Here is a 24,036-nt window from a genome sequence, read left to right on the forward strand (position 1 = left end):
CTCTGGTGTGTTTCCAGGGGACTGGAAGGTTGCAAATGTGGTTCTGTGTACAAGAAAGGTGGGAAACAGAAATAGGAAACTGTAGACCTATAAGTCTGACGTCAGTGGTTGGGAGGATATTAGAGTCAATTCTCAAGGATGAAGTTATGAAATGCCTGGTTTTTTTTAAAGGGTAGATCCTGCCTGACTAACCTATTAGAGTTTTTTGAAGAAATCTCAGGTAGGATCGACAAAGGGGAGGCAGTGGATGTTGTATATTTGGATTTTCAAAAGGCTTTTGATAAGGTGCCGCATTTTAGGCTGATGAATAAGATGAAGGTCCATGGAATTAAGGGATGCTATTAGACTAGATAGAAAATTGGCTGATAGGCAGAAAGCAAAGGGCTGAAATTAAAGGATCCTGTTCAGGATGGCTGCCTGTAACAAGCAGTTTTCCGCAGGGGTTGGTCTTGGGGCCGCTGCTGTTTACAATTTATATGAACGATTTGGATTGTGGAATGAATGGTTTTGTGGCCAAATTTGCAATGACACCAAGATAGGTGGCGGAGCAGGAACTGTTGAAGAAACCGTAAAATTGCAGAAGGATAAAGAGAGATTTGGAGACTGGGCAAACATATGGCAGATGAAGTACAACGTTGAGAAGTGTTCGGTTCTACATTTTGGCCATGGAAATAAACAGGCAGAGAACTTTCTGGATGGGGAGAAAATTCAATCCTGGGAGGTGCAAAGAGTCTGGCCGTCCTATCCAAAAGTTAATGCCCAGGTGGGATTGGTAGTGAAGAAGGCAAATGCTACGCTAGCATTCATTTCAAGAAGAATAGTGTATAAGAGAGGTGTTGATGAGACTCTATGGGGCACTGGTGAGAACCCATCTGGAGAACTATGTACAGTTTTGGGCCCCCTATCTTAAAGGATGTGATGGTGCAGAGGAGATTTACTCGGATGATTCCTGGAATGCAGGGGCTGGAGTATGGGGAACGTTTAAGCAGCTCTTGGGTTGTATTCATTGGAGTATAGGAGAATGAGGGGGGGGGGGGAGGGGATCTCAGAGACATTTTGAATATTGAAAGGTTTTGACAGAATGAATACAGATAAGGTGTTTCCCTTGGTGAGTGAATCGAGGACAAGAGTGAATGCGGATAAGATGTTTCCCTTGGTGGGTGAGTCGAGGACAAGGGGTCATAGTCTTAAAATTAGAAGTTACCCAATTAAAACAGAGAGGAGAAGGAACTTTTTAATCAGAGGGTCGTGGATCTGTAGAACTCACTGACGCACAAAGCAGTGGAGGCCAGATCAGTGGGAGTATTTAAACAGGAAATGGATAAGTATCTCATTAGTAAGGGTATAAAGGGATATGGGGTAAAGGCTGGTAATTGGAACTAGTTGTGAGCATAATTCAGCTTAGAGTAGAGTCACGGAACAGACTCAATGAGCCTGCTTCTGCTCCTTTAACGTGAACTTGTGTGCTTCTAGTTGAACCAGAGGCAGAAATGGAAAAATTCTGTCTTTGCTGCATTGGCACAGGCCCCAGTGCCACATTGTCTGTACTTCGACAACAACTTCCTTTGGGAAAGCTCACTGGAACTTAAACACAAGGACTCCTTGATCCATCTCAATAAACAGAAAGCTTTGGCTCGCATGCTCCAGTAATTTTTGACTCATCTCCCTCTGGCATGTCCAATAAAGGAAGAGACGCCAAGTAAATGATGAATAAACCCATTCGTGTGTAACCACCTTAAATGTCAACCAAACCCATAACTCAATTATGACTGGTCCATTTGCTTGCATCACTAGTGAACACACTTTCTGTGCACTTACTTTACATTCGTATTGGTGCAGATAATATATTCTATTTCATCTGAATAGGGATTCTGGAACGTAAAGCTGCTTGTCCGTATCCATAGCCATTCCCGACTCTTTGTTCGGAAACGGTACATCACTGATAGGACTTGCCCTTTCAATTTCACAACCTTGAGGAGAAACAGAAATCATTGTTAGATAAATGGAGTTCAAGATGAATGAACATGAAGCTAATGGATGATGTAAAATACAGATTAATGGTTATAAACTTGATTGTCTTGGTGCATGACCTTGGTCAGGCTCACTTTAAATGCTGTGCACAGATTTGGTCTCCTAACATTCTCAGCCAAACTAATTTTGCTGACAATATCGAGGTAAGTGACAGAAGGAAGTTGTGAGGAGGCTGCAGAGAGTTTTGCAAAACGTTAGGAGTTAAGTAAAGCAATGGACTTTTACAGCTGGACTAGAAAGTGGAAAGAAAAATAACTCATATGGAGAGGGGCCGGAGAATGGTGCTGTGTAATGGGATCCTGGAAGCCCTGTACGTGGAAAATGCAATGAAGGGAAATTAAGCACTAGTCTTTATTGAAAAGTAATGGGGTATGCAAGCCAGTGGTGAGATCCCATCTGGATCACTGCAACCAGGTTGGCGCCCTTGATGAAGAGGGGATAGATTTGCATTTGAGGGAAACTTCAAACAAAATTGCTTTCCATTCCTGATGGAGGGTCAATGATTTGCCACAATGAGCCTGTCTCTCTCTCTCTGCTGACTCAGTATTTTCTTTCTGTATTTCAGAGTATGAATATGAATGGTGAAGACAAGTCTGAAGCAGATGCAATCCAGTTCACATCGAGCTTAATGTCATCTGATTGCACAAGTAAAACCAAACAGCGTTCTCTGGTCCTCGGTGCAAAATACCCAGTCGCGTAGCCAGGCATAACACACATACCGACAAATAATACATATGCAGGGCAAGTGTTCATAGATATATATAAATAAATAGTTTCATAACTAGGAGAGTCTTGGAGGGTCAGTGTGAGCAGTTCCTTTGGTCGTTCACCATTCTCGCTGCCTGTGGGAAGAAGCTGTTCCTCAGCGGGTGATGCTGGCTCCGATACTCCTGTATCTCTTCCCTGATGGGAGCAAGTGAAAGATCCTCAATGACTTTGAGCGCCCTCTTCAGACAATGATCCTGGTAGATCACGCCAATGAGGAGGGAGACTCCAGTGATCCTCTCTGCTGCTCTTGTGGTCCTGTGGATCGACTGACGAACCATTTCTCTGCAGTAACTGTTCCACACCGTGATGCTGGCTGCACCACAGCCAGAAGTGCCAGGAAAAGACAGTTCATTTTTGGCGCTAGGTCATTGGATGTAAATACTGGAATTTTCTCCTGAATGGAACTGCAGGAGCAGATTGACCAGAAGGACTGCAGTGATTCAGGGCTCCCATCTCTTTCTCAAGGACAATTCGGGATGAGGAACATATGCTGCCCTTGAGGGCAGTACCAACACTGTGTACGTAAATTGAAAGTAGCACTGATCTCCTTCATTGGAATGAACAAAGTGTTCCATGAGCAGCAGTAGAAGTGCGAGCCCTGGCTGTAGGAGTTAACCCGCAAAAATCACTGATTAGCAGAGCAAACAGGAAGTGAATTTCTCAACACTTGAAGGCAAGTTCGGATACAATCCAAATTTGACTAATGGAAAAATGCAGTGCTGCATAATGGAAAACTGAATGAGGGTCAACATTTGACCTTATATTTACCAATGATCTCTTGAGGAAGGGAGTGATCACCATGGGAAGACACTCATCTCCACCACCAAATTACAGGCCAGGAAACAGGCTCGTAAGGCAATGCAACACAATCAAATCTGGAATGTCAAAGCGCAGTTGCTCACCATAGAAACTGGCAAACTAGTTTTCTCGGGCCATTTCTCCTCCACCACATCATTCCTGAATGTCACTAGCCCAGTAACGAAGCCTTTACTCATGTGAAATTCATGCAATGAATGCCTGCAAAATGTTTGGTTGAGGGGCTTTTTTTTCCTTCAAAGGCACCTCAGTATCTGGAGAACAGAAACCTTCCAGCAACAGACTGGAGGACCCGTAACGACATCAGAGATTCAAATTCCACGCTGTCTTTAAGGAGTTTGCACATGTCTGCATGGGCTTCCTCCGGGAGCTCTGATTTCCTCCCATTGTTCAAAACAATGGGTTGTTGATTAACTGGGTGTGATTTAGCGGCACAGACTTGTGGGCAAAATGGGCCTTCAACATGCTATTTGTTTGAATGTAGGAGTAGGCTATTCAGCCCTCAGTACCTGTTCTACCATTCCCCAAGATCCAGAATACCATGTTCCTGCACAAACCCTAGAACCCTTAAAGCACAGAACAGTCCAGCACAATACAGGTGCTTCAGCCCACGAAGTTGTGCCAATCTATATAAATCCCAACAATCTAAACCTTCCTTGCCTCATAGCCATAACCCTCTATTTTTCTTGCGCCTATGTGCCTGTCTTTTAAATGTCCCCCATGCACTGGTTTCCACCACCACCCTTGGCAATGCATTCCAGGCATCCACCACTTTCTGAGTGGAAAACTTACCCCTGACGTTGTTCCTAAACTTTCCTCCCCTCACCTTAAACAGATGTGTTCTGGCACGGGCGGTTGTCACCCCAGGAAAATTTTGCCAAACAATCTCTACCCCTTGATTCCCTAATATCCAAAACTGTACCTTTTCTTGCCTTGAATACAATGAGCTTTCACAGCTTGTCATCTCAGCCCTAAATAGCCAATCCCTTATTCTGAGATGGTGACCACTGTTCGCTTGAGCAAATCTTGTTCAATGGATTTCACGTTTGTTTCTGCAGTATATTTCATCTGCCATATCTTCATCTATCTACCGTATATTTTGGCATTGTTGATGCTGGAAGCACCTCCCCACCGTCAGTGCCACTGCTCCCCAACACCTCCCCACCACTGCTTGCTGCTATAACCGCTCCTACCTGGGACCCTGAGGTCACCGCCACTGCTTCTTTCTGGTAGGCTAAGGTAGTTGTGGGAGTTGGAGGGTTTGTAGTATATGGTGGGGTGGTAGGTGAGGATGAGGGGGATTCTATGTTTGTTGCATCTGGTGGCAGAGGGGACCAGGGCAGATGAACGGGAAATGGAGGAGATTGTACATACACTACAAACCCTCCAACTCCCACAGCTAGCTGGACTACACTTCCTCACACCCTGCCACCTGCAAGGATTCCATCCCGTTCTCTCAATTTCTCCATCTGTTCCCAAAATGAGGTCTTCCAGTCCAGAGCTTCTGAAATTTCTGCCTTCTTCCACAAACGTGGCTTCCACTTCACCACTATCAACTCAGCCCTCACGCACATTTCCTCCATTTCCATCTGGCCCCCCTGTCCCCAGACACAACCACCTACTACCCCACCAGCCACTGCATCCAAAACATCATCTGCCAAAATTTCCGGCACTTACTACAGGATCCCACCGCCAGACACATCTTTCCCTCTCCACTCTTTTAGGCTTCTGCAGGGACCTCACCCTCCATAATTCCCTCCTGCACTCATCCCTCTCCACCCATAGCTCTCCTAGTACCTTACCCAGTGCATGCAGGAAGTGTAACACTTGCAACCCCACCTCCTCCCTTATAATGGTCCAGGGCCCCAAACAGGGCCTTTCACATGAAGCAACACTTCACTTGTACATCCAGAGGACCTATTTACTGTAAACAGTGCATCCTTTATGGCCTTCTCCACATCAGAGAGACCGGTCGCAGACTGGGAGTTGCCTTCGGTCAGCATTACCGCTCCATTCGCAACCACAGCGACCTCCCAGTGGCCAACCACTTCAATTCTGGGTCACACTCCCGCGCTGCTCACATGTCTGTCCATGGCCTTATGTTCTGTCCCACCCTGACCAGACCAACACCTTATCTTCTGTCTGGGCACCCTCAGATGGAATTGATTTGGCAGTTTCCATAAAATCCCCCTCCCCCCCACACCATATCCTTTCTTCTAGTTCTGTCTCTCTCTTCCCTTTGTTTCCTTTTAGAGCCAAAATTATTCTCACCTCTCCTATCGTATCCAATCAACACCTTTTGGCTGTTAGCCTGGACACCTCCCCCTCCAATTCTTCCCCCTTTATCTTTCCAGCCTTTAATTCATATATCTCCCTGCTTTTTGCTGATACCTTGAAGAAAGGCTCAGTCCCAAAACGCTGGTAGTATATCCTTCCCTCCTATGGATGTAAGACCTGCTGAGTTTCTCTAGCATTTGGTGTGTTTTTACTACAATCACAGCATCTGCGGACTTTCGTGTTTTACCATTGAGACATTTTGCCTGCCAGTTTCACATAATCATCATCGATAATTATACTGATGTGAGATTCACAATCACAAGCTTTGACAGGAGAGTGGACAAAATGACAAAAAGAGAGATAAAAAGTTTTGCAAAACATTGTTCTATTGTGGGGGTGTGAGCAGTGGAAGAAACACAGCCATCATGTTGAGGGTCTTTAACAACTGTTTTTATTCAAATTCAGCGTGCCCCTATAAGGGCAGCTTGAGCTCAGTCACCTGGTGCATGATGACGTCATCATCGCTGGCCAGGGCGCACGCTGGACGGGATGCTGGAGTCAGAGAGAAACCTCTGACGACACCATTTCCCCATGGCTGCCCCGCCACGTGGCAAAACAAGTGGGGCCGGTGCGCCACCACAATTTAATATCTGCAGTGTTTCACAATTGTCTGTCAACAAATTCTGCTGAATTTGAAACAAGACTCTTTAATTGTAATTAGATTAACAAATATTACATTCAAAAAGAATCTACATTAAAAGAGAAAAGAGGTACAAGGACTGCCTAAAGAAATCTCTTGGTGCCTGCCACATTGACCACCGCCAGTGGGCTGATATCGCCTCAAACCGTGCATCTTGGCGCCTCACAGTTCGGCGGGCAGCAACCTCCTTTGAAGAAGACCGCAGAGCCCACCTCACTGACAAAAGACAAAGGAGGAAAAACCCAACACCCAACCCCAACCAACCAATTTTACCCTACAACCACTGCAACCGTGTCTGCCTGTCCCGCATTGGACTTGTCAGCCACAAACGAGCCTGCAGCTGACGTGGACATTTACCCCTCCATAAATCTTCGTCTGCGAAGCCAAGCCAAAGAGAAAGAGAATAAAAGCACTCATTGAGGAGACTGGCCTGCAGCTCATGATGAGTTTCACAGGTCATTTAGCAAAGCAATTAAAATATCAATTACCCTCACACAACAGGTCACCTCAAAATACTACCTTTTTTAAAAAAAAATTTTTTTACATTTTAAAAAATTTTAAATTTAGACATACAGCACGGTAACAGGCCATTTCAGCCCATGAGTCCGTGCCGCCCTATTTACACCCAATTAACCTATACCCCAGGTACGTTTTGAACGGTGGGAGGAAACTGGAGTCCCCGGGGAAAACCCACGCAGACACGGAGAGAACACACAAGCTCCTTACAGACAGCGCAAGATCGAACCCAGGTCAGGTCCCAGTCACTGGCACAATACTAAATTGAGGGAATTCATTGAATTTGGAAGGATCCCTTTCTGCTTCTCCCGATAAAAGTAATTGCTTTGATAACAATAAAAACAAAAGAAATAGATGAGGCCATATTCAGCCCTTTGTGCCTGCTCACAACCCAATAAAATCATCATGTACTTTAATCTCATTATGCTGTTAATGCAATCATGAAGAAGGCTCGCCAGTGGCTATATTTCAACCAGATTCGGTATGTCACCAAAGACTCTTGCAAATTTCTTCAGGTGCACTGCGGTGAGCATTCTGGCTGGTGGCTTCACTCTCTGGTATGGAGGCGCCAATACTCAGAACAGGAAAAGAGGGTTGTAAACTCAGCCATGGACATTAGTTTCACTCCACTGAGGCAGTGTCTCAACTGAGTAAATTATTCCAAGATATTTATTTCACCTGGTTCTAAATGTCCCACCAGATGATAATAAACCTGAACGAATGAAGAGGCTGGCTGTTGGTTGAAAGGTGAGAATTGGGAACCCCAACCCTGCTCTGTCTAGAAGCGGTGGGGGCGGGGTGGCGGTGAGAGCAGTAATCCAAGCAATGACTGGCAAGCAGATTGCTCTACTGACTACAGTAGAAGGGAAGATGAGTTCCCTGAAAAAGGCAGACCTTTCTGTTGCCCTGTAATGGAATGCCTCATCTTGATAGCAGATGTGATGGAGCTGCAGAAAGGAATGGCATCCCAACTGGAGACAAGGTGGGAGAAGGTGCCATCTAGGTAGCAGAATTTTCTAATCTCAGGTAAATAGTCCGCTCTCTCTTCTTCAGAGCTATGGTTTCCCTTCCCCTTAACTGACTCATCCACCCTCTCTCATTCCATCGTTCTCCATCTACACTTTACCTACAGAATGTCCCTCACACCCACCATCCTCCCATCCTTCAGCACAAGTAGCCATCCTCCCCACCTCTCCACCCCCCCCCCCCCAGCAGTCTCCAGCTTCCCACACCTTACCCCCTTTCTACATGCCCTCTCTTCCTTTGGCTGGCACCTGCCTATCAACTACCTCTGTCTGTCATAATTTCTCCCCTGCTGGGCACCATCCAACTCCTCCCACCGTGTCCTCATTATACTGGCCATCTCCCCTCTACTCTCCTCATCTTGATGAGGGCTCCACCTGAAATGTCAACGTTTCTTTTTCTCCCACTGATTGCTCAACCCACTGAGATTCTCCAAGACATATCTTTTTTTGGTCTAGTAGAGAGTAAGGAAGGAAAGAAGCAAGAAAGAATGCACAAGGCTTCTCAGAAGAATGCTGTGCATTTCATATATGGACAGGCTAACAAACGAAGAAGTTCTACAAAGAACGAAAACAAAACAAAGCTTCAGAAAACAGGAATCAGAATTCTTTGGACACATCATGCAAAGAGATGCATTCGAACATTTAGTTACAACTGGAAAGGTGGAAGGAAAAAGAAGCCAAGGCGGAAAGAGAATAAAAATGACAGATCGATTAACATCATGGTTAGAAACAGGGGAGGCAATAACCTAAATTCAGAGGGTCAGAGACCGTGATGGATGGAGAGACACGTCGGACGGCAAGGCACCTGATGCATGCAGGAAGGTTAGAATTGAGATGAAAATTTATGGTCAAAGACCTCGTAAGGGCAACAGTGACCAAGTTAAGGGCTTAAAGGAGAAAACTTGATGGGCTAAATAGCCTACTGCTTCAAAATAAAGCAATTATTGATTCCATCGGCAAAATAAAATGTGTTGACTTTACTCTTCTGATGAAGGGCCTAGGATCTGAAATGATAACCAGTTCTCTCTGTCTGTGCTCCAGAGTGCAGATTTCAGCTCCTGAAATCTGTTAGTGTTCTGTTTCATTTCATTTTAACCCACATCCTTAAGTGTTGCTTAATTACTATCAAATACCAACCATCATCTCCTACAATTCTCGCCGCACAAAAATGCCCAAAAGTTCTGTCAAAGAAAAAGAGGTGAGGAGTAGCTTCATGGGATAGAAAGTCAGAAGTTTTCAGTGAAGTAACAGCAAACAGTTTCAGGCTGTGGTAACTGAGGTTACAGCAACAATTATTGATGGAAATTTGGGAACGCCAAGGATCTCTGAAGGCTGGGTGCCTGAAGAAGGTTGTGGAGATTGTGGGAGTGAGGACATGCAGGGGACAAGCAACATTCTCAGATTAGGAAGCAGAAGGGCCCTCAGAATAGTAGAGTGGCACAAAGAAACCCACAGCAGATTAGTCAGATGACCGAATGTTCAATGTCTTGGCCAAGAGTTGGAGAAGGCACAAGTGAGATTTGGAAGTGAAGATACTACAAACTGAAAGAACTCTGGCAAATCATCCCCCTTTGGGAAGAAAGCTACTTTTATCTCATTTATTTGTCTATTTATTATTAATTTGTTTCATTTATCTTACTTAGTTCTCAGATTGATGATAAGCGTTCTTTTGAGCGTGAAAATTCATTAAGAAATCTTTAAACAAAAAAAAACTTCCCTTGGCCAACACCCTCAAATGAACAGAAACCTGCACCACACCCTTTCACAGGGTTTCAAAGGACACAGGTCTTATGAGTCAAGATCAAGGGCTTCCGATTATAGAGCAGATAAAACTGATGATACTGTTCCCACGTTGTTCTTGGCCCTGTATAGCAACACATAGGTCTAAATTTCCCACTGCAGATCATAGCTTTATCTCTCCTGAGAAAATAAACATACATATAATGCCTACAGGTTCTGAACCAGATGTCCATCCGTTTCAAATTCTTCTCTTCTCTTTGCATGTTATCAAATCTCTGATAATGCCAGTAACTGAGGCAAAGTGAGAAACAACTTCATGGATGCAAGACCAAAGCATAATTCGTCGCATAGAACAAGAGGCTCAGATAAAATTTGTATTTTCTCCAGCTACATTCCAGTGCCAGCGAAAACAACATTGCTGACAACACTGCACTTGAAACTAAGCACGGCGTTCTGGCTGGTAAGAGTGGGACGCAATGGGACAATTGCATGGCGTCACAAAATAAACAGACCTGTAGCTATATTGCACACGTGATCTTACCAAATGAGATGGAATGGGATTCAAGGAGATTATTTCATCCTAAGTTTTTTATTAAATATCTGTTGAGATTTTTTAAAAATCCTGTACTCTGTGAAAATTAACTTTACAAATATTTTGCAACAGTATAAACTATTACATTTACCATTTTACATTATACCTTTCATCATGAGAATATAGCAGTGTATTTAATTTTAGACAGTGCCTCACAACCTTTTTTGTGTCCACTCACATAACACCTTAAGTAATCCCTTACTAACCACGGAGCACCCATGGGATCCTATGCTGAACATCTAAATCAATGGCTCTCAACCTTTTTTTATCCCACTCACATAGCACGTTAAATAATCCCTTACTAAACCACAAAACGCCAATGGCATCCTATGAGGACAGTAAGGGATTACATCAAGTGGGATGTGAGAGTAAAAAAAAGGGTTGAGAACCATTGATTTAGATAAACAACATGGTAACAGGCCAGTCTGGCGCACACCACCCATTGACCTATAACCTCGTATGCCTTTGGAACGTGCAATAAAACTGTAGCACCCAGTGGAAATCCTTACAGAAAGTGGTGGATTCAAACCCAGGTCATTGGTGCTGTAACAGCGTGTGCAGAGTAATATATGAGCATATCTATTAAAGGACACATCCATATTTCAACACTCCTCTATATACTGCCAACTGCAACCCTGAAATACATTGCAGCCATCTCTGTGCTAGAATACCTGAAGTGAGTTGCCTGCTCCAGCACACGGGATAATCCTTTGTTACAGAAGATCGACTCTATTTATCTGGATCAGGTCCAGTACAATCTAACCTACCTGTTTAAAGGAATGAGACACGAAAGTCTGCGGACACTGTGATTGCAGTAAAAGCACACAGAAATGCTGGAGGAGCTCAGTCGGTCTCGCAACGTCCATAAGAGGTAAAGGTATATTACCAACGTTTTGGGCCTGAGGCCTTCTTCAAGGAATAGGCAAAGAACAGGAAAGTGTAAGAATAAAGATGCTGAAGGCTGGCTGGGGAACGAATCCAGACCAACAGACAAAAGGTGTTAATTGAGCATTATGAGGGAAAGGTGAGAATTGATTTTGGGTCTGAGAAAGGAGAGAGAGTCAGATAGAACTGGAGAAAAGGTGACGGGGGAAGAAGTGGTGGGGTGGGGGTTAAACAGAAACTGGAAGAGTCTACATTAATGCCTCCTTTCACAGAGCCAAAATCATTTCTCACTTCTCCCTCATCATATCCAATTAACATCTTTTGATGGTCTGGACACCTCCCACTGCCAGTCTCGTCTTTATACTGATGCCTTCTAGTTCTTTGCTTATTCCTTGAAAAAAGACTCGGGCCCGAAAGGTCAGTTGTGAGATCAGCCAACCTATTTTAAGTCTTATCCAGTGCAGTGTTCCTTTATTGCTGCAATAATGTGTCAGTCTGGATTATGTGTGCAGATTTTTGGAATGACATTGGAGCCACAGCCTTCTGGCTCAGAAGGAACAAACTAAGGTGCATCTGCCCTGGTCTTCTCTGCCCCTAGATGCAACAAGGACAGAATTCCACTTGTCCCACCAGCCTCCACATCCAACATAGGGTTAGGGTTAGATTTCCAGCATCTACAACGTGATAAGCTCCACGTGCCCCCACCTCCTTCCTCAGCATCACTTGGGGCCCCAAACAGTCCTTGCAAGTGAAGCAAAACTTCACTTGTGCATCGGCAGGGGTAATCTTCGGCATCTAGCGCCCCTCTTGTGGTCTCCTCTATGTCAAAGAGACTGAATGCAGACTGGGAGATGGTTTCATTAAGCACTTTCCCTCTGTTTGCCTCCCAGTGGCCAACCATTTCAATTCCGCTCTCCATTCACATACCAACGTTTCTCCATAACCTCATGTAAGACCAGACAGAGACCACCTGCACTTAATATTCTGTCTGGACACCCTCCAAGCAGATGGCATTCACGTTAACTACTCTGGTTTCTACAAGCCCCTCCCCTGTGTGTGTCTCTCTCTCTTTCCCTATCTCTCTCTCTCTCCTTTCCTCAGGTTCGCCACCCCTTCCCTTTCCATTCAGTAAGCCATCGTTCCCCCATCACCTTTCTGCTTTTTTCTCTTCTGCCCTCCCACCCACATCCTGTACTCCTCCCCCCCCCCCCACATTTTTATTCAGACACCTGGCTGCTTTTTGCTCGTACCTTGATGAAGGGCTCAGGCCTGAAATGTTGGTTGTATACTTTTGCTTCCTAGGATGCTGTCCAACCTGCTGAGTTTCTCCAGTACTTTTGTGCATTATACTGTGCTATGAAGCTTTGAATGCTGGAATACATAACTGTTACGAGTCCAGAGGACCCCAACACCCAGCAGCAATAGAGATGCACCACGACAAAGGGTTACTTAAACAACAGTTGTTTTTAATTATCTTTGAACATGAAAATAGAATCAAACTTTAACTTATCTCGATTTAACTTACTCATTTAACTTACTTAACCCCCTTCTAATGCTAAGCGGATGCGTGTGTAATGTGTGTGTAAGTTCAGCGAAGCTCTTTGGTTCACAGCCCAATCTTTCTGTTTCTGTTTCACCTATTCCAAGGGAAACACCGGACAGCCAGTCTTCTCCTTTGACCAGGCTGCCTTCCAAAGCTTGCCAGCTTGTCCCTCTGGAACCTATGTCTGTGTCTCTCCTACTCCCTCCTCTCTGCCTGCAAAGATCACATGACCTTCCAGACAGCAAGTTCTGTTTTCCAGACAAAGCCACTACTGCCTGTTGTTACATTTGTTGCCTCTTGCAAATAACAGTCAATCAGGAGTCTGAGCTCTCTTGCAAAAGCACCTGAAAAGATTCTGTGTTTTAAAGTGTTTGTATGCGACCGACTCTAACAAACCTTTCCCAAATTATCTCCCAAACACCTCTATATACTCTGTCACATAACAAACCTTTTCAGCTCACAGACTCATGTGAAATCTGTCAGTAGTTTGAGTACAACTATGTTCCTTATTATTGAGCTAGGAAACTAATAGAGCTCCAAATTTTACATGTACATAAGGATCAAATCAATCTGAGAATCAAATCAAAGTAGACCAGTAATTAATCCTTTAAAGACTGACACATTCACGTGCTTTGTTCTTGTGCACAGAAATTTCATGTCACTTCAAAGTTTAGTTTCCAAGAATTCTTCGCTCAAAATGTGCACTTAAGTTTTAAGTTTCATTTCCAGCAACGGTGCTTGGCTACTTCAGTCACAACGACATCCAGCACTTGGTGTAAATATTAAATGGATTGGTATTTTGTCAAACCAGTTCTACAAATGTGAATTTATTGTTGTGAACGAGTCACGAAATTTGGTGCTTTACTGCAGCATCAATAGTGCAAACATTCATCTTATAATCATCTTATGACATTACTATATCAAGTAAAATAAAATAATAATAATGCGCAAAATAGTGTTGATGTTTGGAGAGAATATAGGCAGCTGAAGTTTGATGCTCACATGCTATTAAATGCCATAAGTACCTGTTGAAAACTATCCCGCACATGACTTTGATCTTCAGGATGGCAAAAGTCTACAATATCCTTTCCCAACAGCTCCTGAAAAAAACAAAGATATACAGTTAAGTAAAAGAACAGGTTATTTCTCTGGACAACAATCACTACTGCAGGAGGTGGTGCGTTGAAGTTCGGCCTATTTCCGGATCCATTTTGACAATAGCTGATCAGAAATGGGAAATAAAATATATCCACCTGCACACACTCTGAAATCTCAACTAATTAGGAACCCATGCCAGCTGTGGCCTGCTGACGACTGCGGACGAGGGACTCGCACCAGTCTATGCACTGCTGGAGACTGGTTCAGGGCTGGCTGGAGGGGGTGTGCTGGGATGCGAGAGGGTGGCGAGGGCGCTGAAGGGTTCCTGACTGCGTCGGAGTTTCGGATCTGCTGAAGGTTTGGACTGGACTCTCTGTGGCTGCAGGGTCTGCAGGAGTTCTGGAGATGAATCCATGGATGCTCTATAACACTGGTCAGCCTCTCTTTTGCTTCTCTTTCTCTGACTGTACGTACAAGAGGCGCTTCAGGCTATTTATGATGATGGAGAATCTGTCTGCCTAATGGCAGACAAAGACAAATTTCCAAATTTTTCAAATTTCATGTCTTTATTACACGACAATAAATTGAATCTTGAATCTGAATTGTCTTCAATGTGTTTCTTGTTTCTCCGTCCACATTTATTTACATGACCTTGCAATCATCATCTTTCTGGAGGCTATGTTTCCTTATGAGCATAAAAGACACTGCAGCCCACATGATAGAGGAGTTGAGGACGAGGATAAATGTCAGGATAAAAGGGCATCAATTTAAAACAGAGATGCAGAATTTTTTTTAGCTAGAGGGTCATGAGTCTGTGGAACCTTTTGGCCACAGCTAGCTATGGAAGCAAGGTCATTGTGTGTATATAAGGTAGAGATTGACAGGTGTTTTATTTGTTAGGGCATCAAGGGTTACGGGGTGACAGCCAGGGAAATGAGCTGAGAGGGAGGATGGATCAGCACAAGGCAGAATGGCAGAGCCATTCATACTTGCTGGGCCAGTAGACCCACTTCTGCTATATTTTGTGTTCTTGTAAATGTTATGCCAACCTACATAAGCCACAATAATCGAACCCTTCCCTGCCTCACAGTTTGTAAACCACCATTTTTCTTGTATCCATGTGACTATCTGAGAGTTTTATAAATGTCCCTATTATATCAGCCAGGCTGGACATTCCAGGAGCCCACCATTCTTTGAGTAAACAAAAAACTCCTTCTGACCTATCCCCTGAACTGTCCTCCATTCACCAGATGTCCTCTGGATTTGGCCAGGAGGAACAATGGGCTGGCTGTCCATTCTACCTCTGTCCCTCAATCTTTTACATCTCTATCACATCATCTCTCATTCTTTGTCATTCCAAAGAGAAAAGCCCTAGCTTGCTCATAAGATGCGTTCTCTAATCCAGGCAGCATCCTGGTGCATATCCTCCGCAACCTCTCTAAAGCATCCACATCCTTCCTACAATGAGGTGATCAGAACTCTCAAGTGTTGTCCAACTCTTCTTCCTTCCTTTCTTTCAGAGGAAAACACAAACTGGTGTGATAACACACCTCAGCGCAGTAAAAGTAATCCTGGACCCAACAGCTCCATTGCCATCATCAATCAACACATGGTTACTGTTTACAAATTCCAAACTGTCAAGATTCTGCTTAGATTTTCAAGAACTAAATAGCTCCAAAGAAGCTGGTGCCTGTCTAATGATGCATGGAGGAGATCTCAATCATGTACATAACCAACAGGGACCCCAGCTAGTCCTTTGTACTGATATAGTGCCAGCCAAAAGTTTTTCATCGCAGATTTTAAAACATTCAACACAATATACATCTGTTTAAATTTACAGCTATTGGCTTTGGAATGAAAGAATGTACTGGATAAAACATAAATACGGGAAATCCTTGGGTTGGTCAAGTATTCATTCAGATTCACTGTCAACATCAAGAGAGCTGGACTGCTTCCAGTGGTACAGTTACCACTGTCTGTGCTGTGTAGAGCTAAGCATTTGGCTTGGAGAATGGACCTGGTAGCCTGCGTTCAACTATGATTAATTCCATAATCAAGAAACAATTGCACAATCAACAAACGTACAACTGAATCTCTGGTATAAACAAACCCAAAAGCTGCAGATACTAAGAGCCTCGAGCAAACAAGGAATTGCTGGAGGAACTCAGCAGGCCAGACATCAACTATAGAACAACACACAAAAGTACTAGAGGAACTCAGCTAGTCATGTGGCGTCCATAGGAAGTAGAAGTATATAACCGATGTTTCGGTCCTGAGCTCTTTGTCAAGGTATGAGCAGTAAGCAAGCCGGCGCCAAATATTATCATCTGCAATTTCTGCCTCCTACAATGTGACCCCACCACCATACAGATCATCCCCTCTCTGGATTCTGCAGGGACCACTCCCTTATTCACTCATTCCAATCGCCCCCTCAGAACCTACCTCTGAGACCACAGGAAATGCCCCACTTGCGCCCACACCTCCTCCCTTAACACCGAACGGTTACAAAGCAGTCATTCCAAGTGAAACAACTTGTGAATCTGAAGGGATCATTTACTGCATCCAGTGCTCTCTGTGTGGCCTCTTCTGCATTGGAGAGACTGGATGCAGGCTGAGGGGTTGTCTCGTTGAGCACCAGCGCTCCACCTGCTGCAATAATGGGGACCTCCCAGTGGCCACCCATTTCAATTCCACACCCCATGCCTACGCTGACATGTCTGGCCAAGGCCTAATGCACGGTCAACCCAAGACCAGCAGCAAATTGGAGAAACAACACATAATATTCCAACGCATAATATTCCATCTGGACATCCTCCAACCAAAATGGCATTAACATCGACTTCTCCAGTTTACTTGAGGCCCCTCCCATCTCCCTCTCTTTCCCTCACCAGCCCCCATCCCATTCCCTCTCCATTTAGAGAGGTATTCGCTCACCCTATTATTTCTCAGCTTTTTCCCTTCTGCCCTCCCACCTATGTCCCCCTATGACCTCTTGCTTGTTGGCCTCCTCCTCCCTGCTCCTTCTTCCCTTCTTCCTCCCACCCATCTGCCTGCTTTCTGTTCATCCCTTGACAAAGAGCTCTAGCCCATGCCAGCTTCCTATGGATGCTGCGTAACCTGCGGAGCATCTCCAGTACATTCGTGAGTTGCACCAGAATAATATCATCTGCAGACTTCCCTACTTCAACCCATGGGTAGAAATAGCCAGTCAAAGTTTCAGGCCTGAGTCCTTTACTAAAGGGGAAAAGATGCTGGGGAAGGGCCCAAGGATGAAAGAGCACAGGACAGAAGGTGGAGGTGGAGAGACAGGTAGATGTAGAGACAATTTGGAAGGAGGAGGTGCAAGAGTAGGGTAAAGAGATGAAAAAGGTGGAACCAAATAGGAGGTACATATGTTAGGTTTAAGGCTGTCCAGGAGATGCCATTAAAACCATTGAACATTACAGCACAGAAACAAGCCCTTCAGCCCTTCTAGTCCATGCTGAACTATTTTTCTGCCTAGAAATACTTTATTTAAAATTTTCAATTGCAATACAAATACCCCCATCCTCCATTACCCCCATCCTCCATTTCCCCCACCCCACCGCCAAATCCCACCCTCCTCCCTGATAGACCCCAAAGTAGGAAAAATGAATGTAGATTTAAAACCATTAAGCAAATAAGGGCTTCACATTTTAGAAAAAAAAATAATTGTCTCATAAATTATACGTTATTTTTTCAGATGGAATGCACGATCTCAACTCCCTCTGCCATCTCTGTAATCCTAAATCAATCGCATCTTTCAAAGTAATAGCTAAGTCGTATCCAAAAAACCTTAACTTTATCACAAAACCGAGTCGAGTTTCTCCAGTATTTATGTGTGCTTTTTTTAACCTGGTATCGAAGATGATTCTAGTGACTCTACAAGTGAAAATGAAGACACAACTACAGAAGAAGAATAATTTAAAGGCAAGGCAAAGTTTTTTAAAGAAAAAATGGATAAAATTGAGGCTAAAATTGATAATCTTGCGAATGCAATGCAGAATAATTTTAAATTTTTGACTGGACAAATACAACATTAAAATTGATTTAACTAAATCAAAAAATAATGTTTCACCAAGGGTTGATAAATTAGAAGAAAGAATTCGGGACGACCGTGAAGAAGTTCAACGCATTGCGGAAAGAACAAATGTTAATGAGGACTGTTAACGCTTTGGTTTCTATGAATGAAAAAATTGTTGGAGAAGGTTGATATTTTGGAAAATTATAGTGGAAGGAATAATCTTAAAATTGTTGCAATGTCTGAAGATAAAGAAGGCCAAAATGTAATTTGCTTTTTTCAAGATTGAATACCGCAAATATTTGGACGAGAAAACTTCAAAGAGGACATTTTGATTGAGCTTTCCAACCAAAACCTGGACCAAATCAAAGACCTTGGTCTATAGTGATCAGATTTTTAAACAATCAAGACAGGGAAAAGATACTTGGATTAGCAATGAGAAGAGTTAAAGAACATGGACCTTTGAATTACGAGGGTGATGAGATCTTTTTTTCATCCAGATCTGAATCAAGCTCTTTTGAAGAGGAGGAAAGTTTAATCCAGTTAAGAAGGCTTTATATGATAAAGGTTATAGATTTGTTGAGATATCCAACAACTTTGAATGTTTTTATTCCAGATCAATAGAATGTCTTCTTCACCAAATATATCCAGGACGAAGATTTTGTAAAAGATTTGCCCATGGCTCACCTACCACAAGAGGACATGTTGAAATTATTTATTAAATTGGGAAGTGTGTTCTCCTCTTTCTGTAATTTTTTTTCTTCTTCCCCAGGAGTCGGGGTTTGTGTTTGTTAGTTTTGACGACTACATGTGTTTTTGTGGTTTAACCACATCCTATAAAATGGAGGGTCGTAAGGCTGGTCTTTCTGGCATTTTGGGGAGGAAGGGTTTTCTTATTCTTTTGTTTTTTAATTTAACACTTTTACATAATATTTTTATTTTGAATAAGTTCAGTGTTTTTGGATTGCAGATGACGACACCTCATACCAATTTAATTTATGGGAATTCTTCCTGGATAGAAATGTATGATAATAATTTGGAAAATAACGAGTAAAACAGTTAAGATATTAAGTTTTAATATTAATGGGATTAACAGACCCATAAAAAGAAAAAAGATATTTTCGTATATCAAGAAATTAGGAGTAGATTTTGCTTTTCTACTCTTAATTTAACTGAAAGTGAACACTTAAAATTGAAAAGAGATTAGGTAGGTCTCTTTCTCTACATTTAGTTCTAAAGCTGGGGGAGTAGCAATTTTATTTTAAAAATAATTTACCAGCTAAAATTTAAGATGTAATTACAGATCCGCCAGGAAGGTATTTTCTCGTAAATTGTCAAATATTTTCTGAAGAAAGGACTTTATTGAATATTTATGCACCGAATTTAGACAATCAGAATTTTTTACCGGATACTTTTTTAAATTTAGTGAAGGTACACGAAAATGTTTTGGTGGGTGGTGATTTTAATTTTTGTTTAGAATCTGTATTAGATACATTTTCAAGAAATATAGGGAAATCAAAGGAAGCTAAAACATTGTTATCTTTAATGAAAGATTTTAATTTAATTGATATATGGAGAAGAATGCATACTAAAGAAAGGGATTATTCTTTTTATTCTAGCAGATTTGATACATTCTAGAATTGATTTTTTTCTTGCTTTCTGCTCAAAATCAATCAAGAGTGATTGCTGTGGTTTATTAACGATTAATATCTGATTATTCTTCTAAATGAATTGGAATTTGCAGAAAAACAACATTTAGTTTATAGATGGAGGTTGAATTCTTTATTATAGAAGAGACCAGATTTTTGTTTATTTACAAGGCAACATATTCAATTATTTTGTGAAACTAACTTAAATTCAATGGATTATAAGTTTGTTATTTGAGATATATTGAAAGCATATTTATGAGGTCAAATGATAAGTTATTCTTCAAAACTCAAAAAAGAATATATGAACGACATTGGCTGTTTCCTGGCACATTTTTGAGAATACAGCCTCCCAGTTTTCCATGGCCAGTTCACAAATGATACTTGAGCATTTCGATACATTTAGATTTAAGACTCTTGTTCCCGATTGAAGAAAACCACCATCAACCTTTACATAACATTTAGGACCACTTTCTTTCCTGATGGTCAATGAACAAGAAAACTTTCAGTGTGCTGTTCCCAGAAAACCAGTGTAAATGCCAAGATCAGAGAAAGAACACAGCTGTAATCAGAGCCTGATCTGCACGCACTGGAGTCCCAAACGTGGAGGGAAAATGCTGGCAGTTAATCTCTGAACTACTAGAATTCTCCAACAAGTTCACACCCACTGATTCCATTTAAAGTTGACTGTAACATTCTCTTTTCAAAAAGAGTTTCATCCTGTCCATCCCTTACTGATCAAAATAATCTTCCATTTCTGGTGTCTGTCCAGGCTTTTGTTTTCTTGCACCCACTTGGTTCAAATTTTTTTTATCCTTGCATTGCTACTTTTATTCATTGGTGTGGTCATAATTAGAGCTTCCTTTGTTCACTGACCTCTTTGACGGACTTTTCCTCACACATAACTATTCAAATTTATTGGCTAATTATATGCATTTCTTTAAATTAAGGGATTGCTTTCTAATGTATGACAGTTTGTCCCAATATCATGTATTACCACAATCTCAAAGTTGGAGTCATTGCCAAATTTGGGAATTGTAAAGTGGGTTTAATGGTAAATCCAGCAAACAATCAGATCACTGACCACAGTCTGTCTATCCTGGCTCATCTCAATCTTTCAGTCAGTTCATCCTCTTTATAAATGTATCTGTTTGTTTGAGCCACTATCTGTTGTTGACCTGTCCACATTCTGACCACCCTTTAGGTGAAGAAATCTATTCTGAATTTCCTATCGAATTATGCTCTTTCAGATCAGATACTATTCATGGTCATATAATAAAACAGAAAAGTCATATTACACGAAACTGTCTTTTGAGTCTAAAGATTTACATTGCCCACCACCCCTTACAATCAGAGAAAGAGAAGCAAAAGGGAGACCCCTCAGTCACCAGAGTCAGTGGATTCACCTCCAGCGCTCTCACAGCCTCTACAGCTGCACATGACTCCAGTTCAATTCAAACCGTCGGCAATCCTAGCCCAGATCCAAACCTCCGAGACTATGAGGAAGCCTTTAGCAACCAGGACCCTACGGGAACACTTCTTGCCCTCAGCACCCTCTCAAATCCCAGTTCTGATACCTGGTTCTCATGGACCAGTCTCCAGCAGCCCACAGCCTGGCATGAGTCCTTTGGCCTCAAGTCGCCTGCAGCCTGATTGCACATGTACAACCTAACAAAACAGCATTTACCTGTACTGGAATCTACAGACTCCACCTAGACTCGTACATTCCAAATAAAAATTAACCTTCTTATTATTTTCAACAATATACACATTTAAGGTGACTGTGCATGGTTACTTTTAACATGGGACGGTCAATGAACGTCTGCTACCACAATTAGTCAACAATGGGTCGCCTATGAGGAGAGATTGACTCATCTGGGTCTGTGTTCACTAGAATTCAGATGAAGGAGAAGGAATCTTATTGAAATATATGGAAAGGATAGACAAGAGAGAGTCTGGGAAGTGTTTTGCACTGGTAGGTGAGATTAGAACCAGAGAATGGAGATGAGGAGGAAATGCTCTTCCCAGATATGCAATATCACTGGCTCTCTACTCAGCTCTGGATCACAAATGGCAATGTCAGTGTACAGGAGGTAGAGAGATCAGCTTGTTGAATGGTGTAACGACAACAACATTGCACTCAGCATTAGCAAAACCATAGAGATGATTGTGGACTTCAAAGGGAAGTCAGGGAACACGACCAAGTCCTCATTGAGGGCTCAATAGTGGAGAGGGTCAAGAACTTAAAATTCCTGGCTGGCAACATATCCGAGGATCTGTCCTGGAGCCTCCACAAAGAAGACTCGTCAGCGGCTATATTTTGTTAAATGTTCGAGGCAGTTCGGGATGTCACTGAAAACTCTCGTAAACTTCTACAGGTTGGTGTGGAAAACATTTTTGCTGATGGCATCACTGCCTGGTATGGAGGCGCCAACTCTCAGGACAAGAATAAAATCCAGAAGGTTATTAACTCAGCCAGCGACATCACAGGCACCAGAGTTCACTCCATCGAGGACATCTACATGAGGTAGTGTCTTAAAAAAGCAGCCTCTGACCTCAAAGACCCCCATCACCCAGGCCAGGCCCTCTTCACTCTGCTACCATTGGGGAAAAGGTACAGGAGCCTAAAGATGAACAAATGTCTGTTATACCTCAGTTTTTAAAAGCTATGTCCCTTAGTTCAAAACTCCCTCACTGATGAAAACATCCCAACTTCTCCCCTGTTAAATCTACTTATGATTTCATGTATTTTAATAAGGTTTCCCTCATTCTTCTACTTTCCAAGGAACACAGGACCAATTGATTCAGTCTCTCTTGGCAAGTACAATCCTCTCATATCTGGAAGCAGATGGTGAAGCGCCATTGTACAGGTACTGCTTCCAACAATGTGGTAATGTTTATTTTAGGGTAGAGGACAAAAGCCTAAGAAATATTCCAGATTTCACCAGTGTCTTGAACAAAGCAAAAAACAATCCCTATTTTTAAATTCCAACCCCTTTACAATGAAAGAAAAAATACCACCTGCCACCTTAATTATTTGTTGGACCTGTTTGCTGACATGTTGTGATTCATATACCAGAACGTGTAGATCCCTCTGAACACACTGCAAGTCTCTTTCAATCTTCTAATTTTTCTTTCCCAAGACTGTGAACTCACACTTCCCCACATTAAATTCCATTTACTAGTTGTTTATCCACTTACTTACTCTATCTATCAGCCATTGCAGAGTCACAGCATCCTTTTAAAAAATATTTTATTTCAGAATTTTAAAACCACATTAATGTATACATATTCAATAAACCTACAGAGATTATCCATGTGGAATATATATAGAGTGTGTGTGTGTGTGTGTGTGTGTGTGTGTGTGTGTGTGTGTGTGTGTGTGTGTGTGTGTGTGTGTGTGTGTAAACCACCCCCCCTCCACCCATCCTCCCCTTCAGAATTTACCAAAATAAAAAAGGAAAAATGATAAGTAAAAGAAAGAAAGTATGGAGAATGTCAAGAAAACAAATAATATATCATAAAGTCTCAATAGTAAAAATGGAGCCAAGTATTACCAACGGGATGGGCTTTCGGAGAGTCCATTAAATTTTTAAACCAGCATATTGTAAGTATGGGCTCCATATTTTAAAAAAAATTATTTATAACATAAATTGTAAGTTATCTTCTCAAGTTGAATACAGCTACGAAGTTCAGCGTACCATCTTGCCATCACTGAATCTGTATTTGATTTCCAGGTAATGGCTGTGCATTTCCTAGAAAAAGCTAAATCAACTTGTAAATTTCAATTTGATACATAGTTAACCTCAATTTAGATCTCATCACTTTAATATTACTCAACAAAAATAACATCAGATCCTGCCTGTGGAAGTTTAATCCCTATTATTTTCTCCAAAAAATTCCCAATTTCTAACAAAAAAGATTTTTACCCTAAGTCACTTCCAAGTAGAATGCAAAAATGAGCTGTCTTGCTGACCACATCTAAAACATAAATCTGATAATGTTGGGTTCAATTTTTTTTTGAGGAGTTAAATATAATTGATGCAAAAAATTATATTGTACCAGTCTATATCTAACATTAATATTTTTTGTCATATTTTATTTACACATTTGCATCTAATCATTCTCATCCATTTGTCTATTTACTTCAACTTCTCATCTTAATCTCGATTTATGCATTTAGGAGCTTCCTTTTGAAGTAATTTAAACATCACAGAAATAAACTTATTCAAACTGCCCTTATAAAACAATAGTTGTCAATTAAAAAGCCTCAACTTGATAATAACAAAAGAAGGCATTTTTTAGGGCATTAAATATATTCTTCATTTGTTCAAACATAATAAATCTGCCAGCTTCAAAA

The 24,036-nt window shown here is 42.1% G+C and overlaps 1 protein-coding gene across 10 annotated transcripts in view; it reads right to left on the reverse strand.

Moving 5' to 3' along the window:
• The window catches only part of arnt2 (aryl-hydrocarbon receptor nuclear translocator 2), a 347,931-nt gene that overhangs the window by 141,259 nt on the left and 182,636 nt on the right, over positions 1–24,036 (reverse strand). For all 10 annotated transcript variants that reach the window (XR_011348485.1, XM_069910315.1, XM_069910319.1 and 7 more), the window contains 2 exons: positions 13,919–13,993; positions 1,819–1,970 (listed from right to left, as the gene is read on the reverse strand). Coding sequence is in view for 9 of the 10 variants with exons in the window: in XM_069910315.1 (XP_069766416.1) it covers positions 1,819–1,970; positions 13,919–13,993 (227 nt within the window). In the remaining variant the exon portion in view is untranslated. The remainder of the gene's footprint in view (positions 1–1,818; positions 1,971–13,918; positions 13,994–24,036) is intronic.

Source organism: Narcine bancroftii, chromosome 14 (genome assembly GCF_036971445.1).
Source record: "Narcine bancroftii isolate sNarBan1 chromosome 14, sNarBan1.hap1, whole genome shotgun sequence".
Taxonomy (NCBI): domain Eukaryota; kingdom Metazoa; phylum Chordata; class Chondrichthyes; order Torpediniformes; family Narcinidae; genus Narcine; species Narcine bancroftii.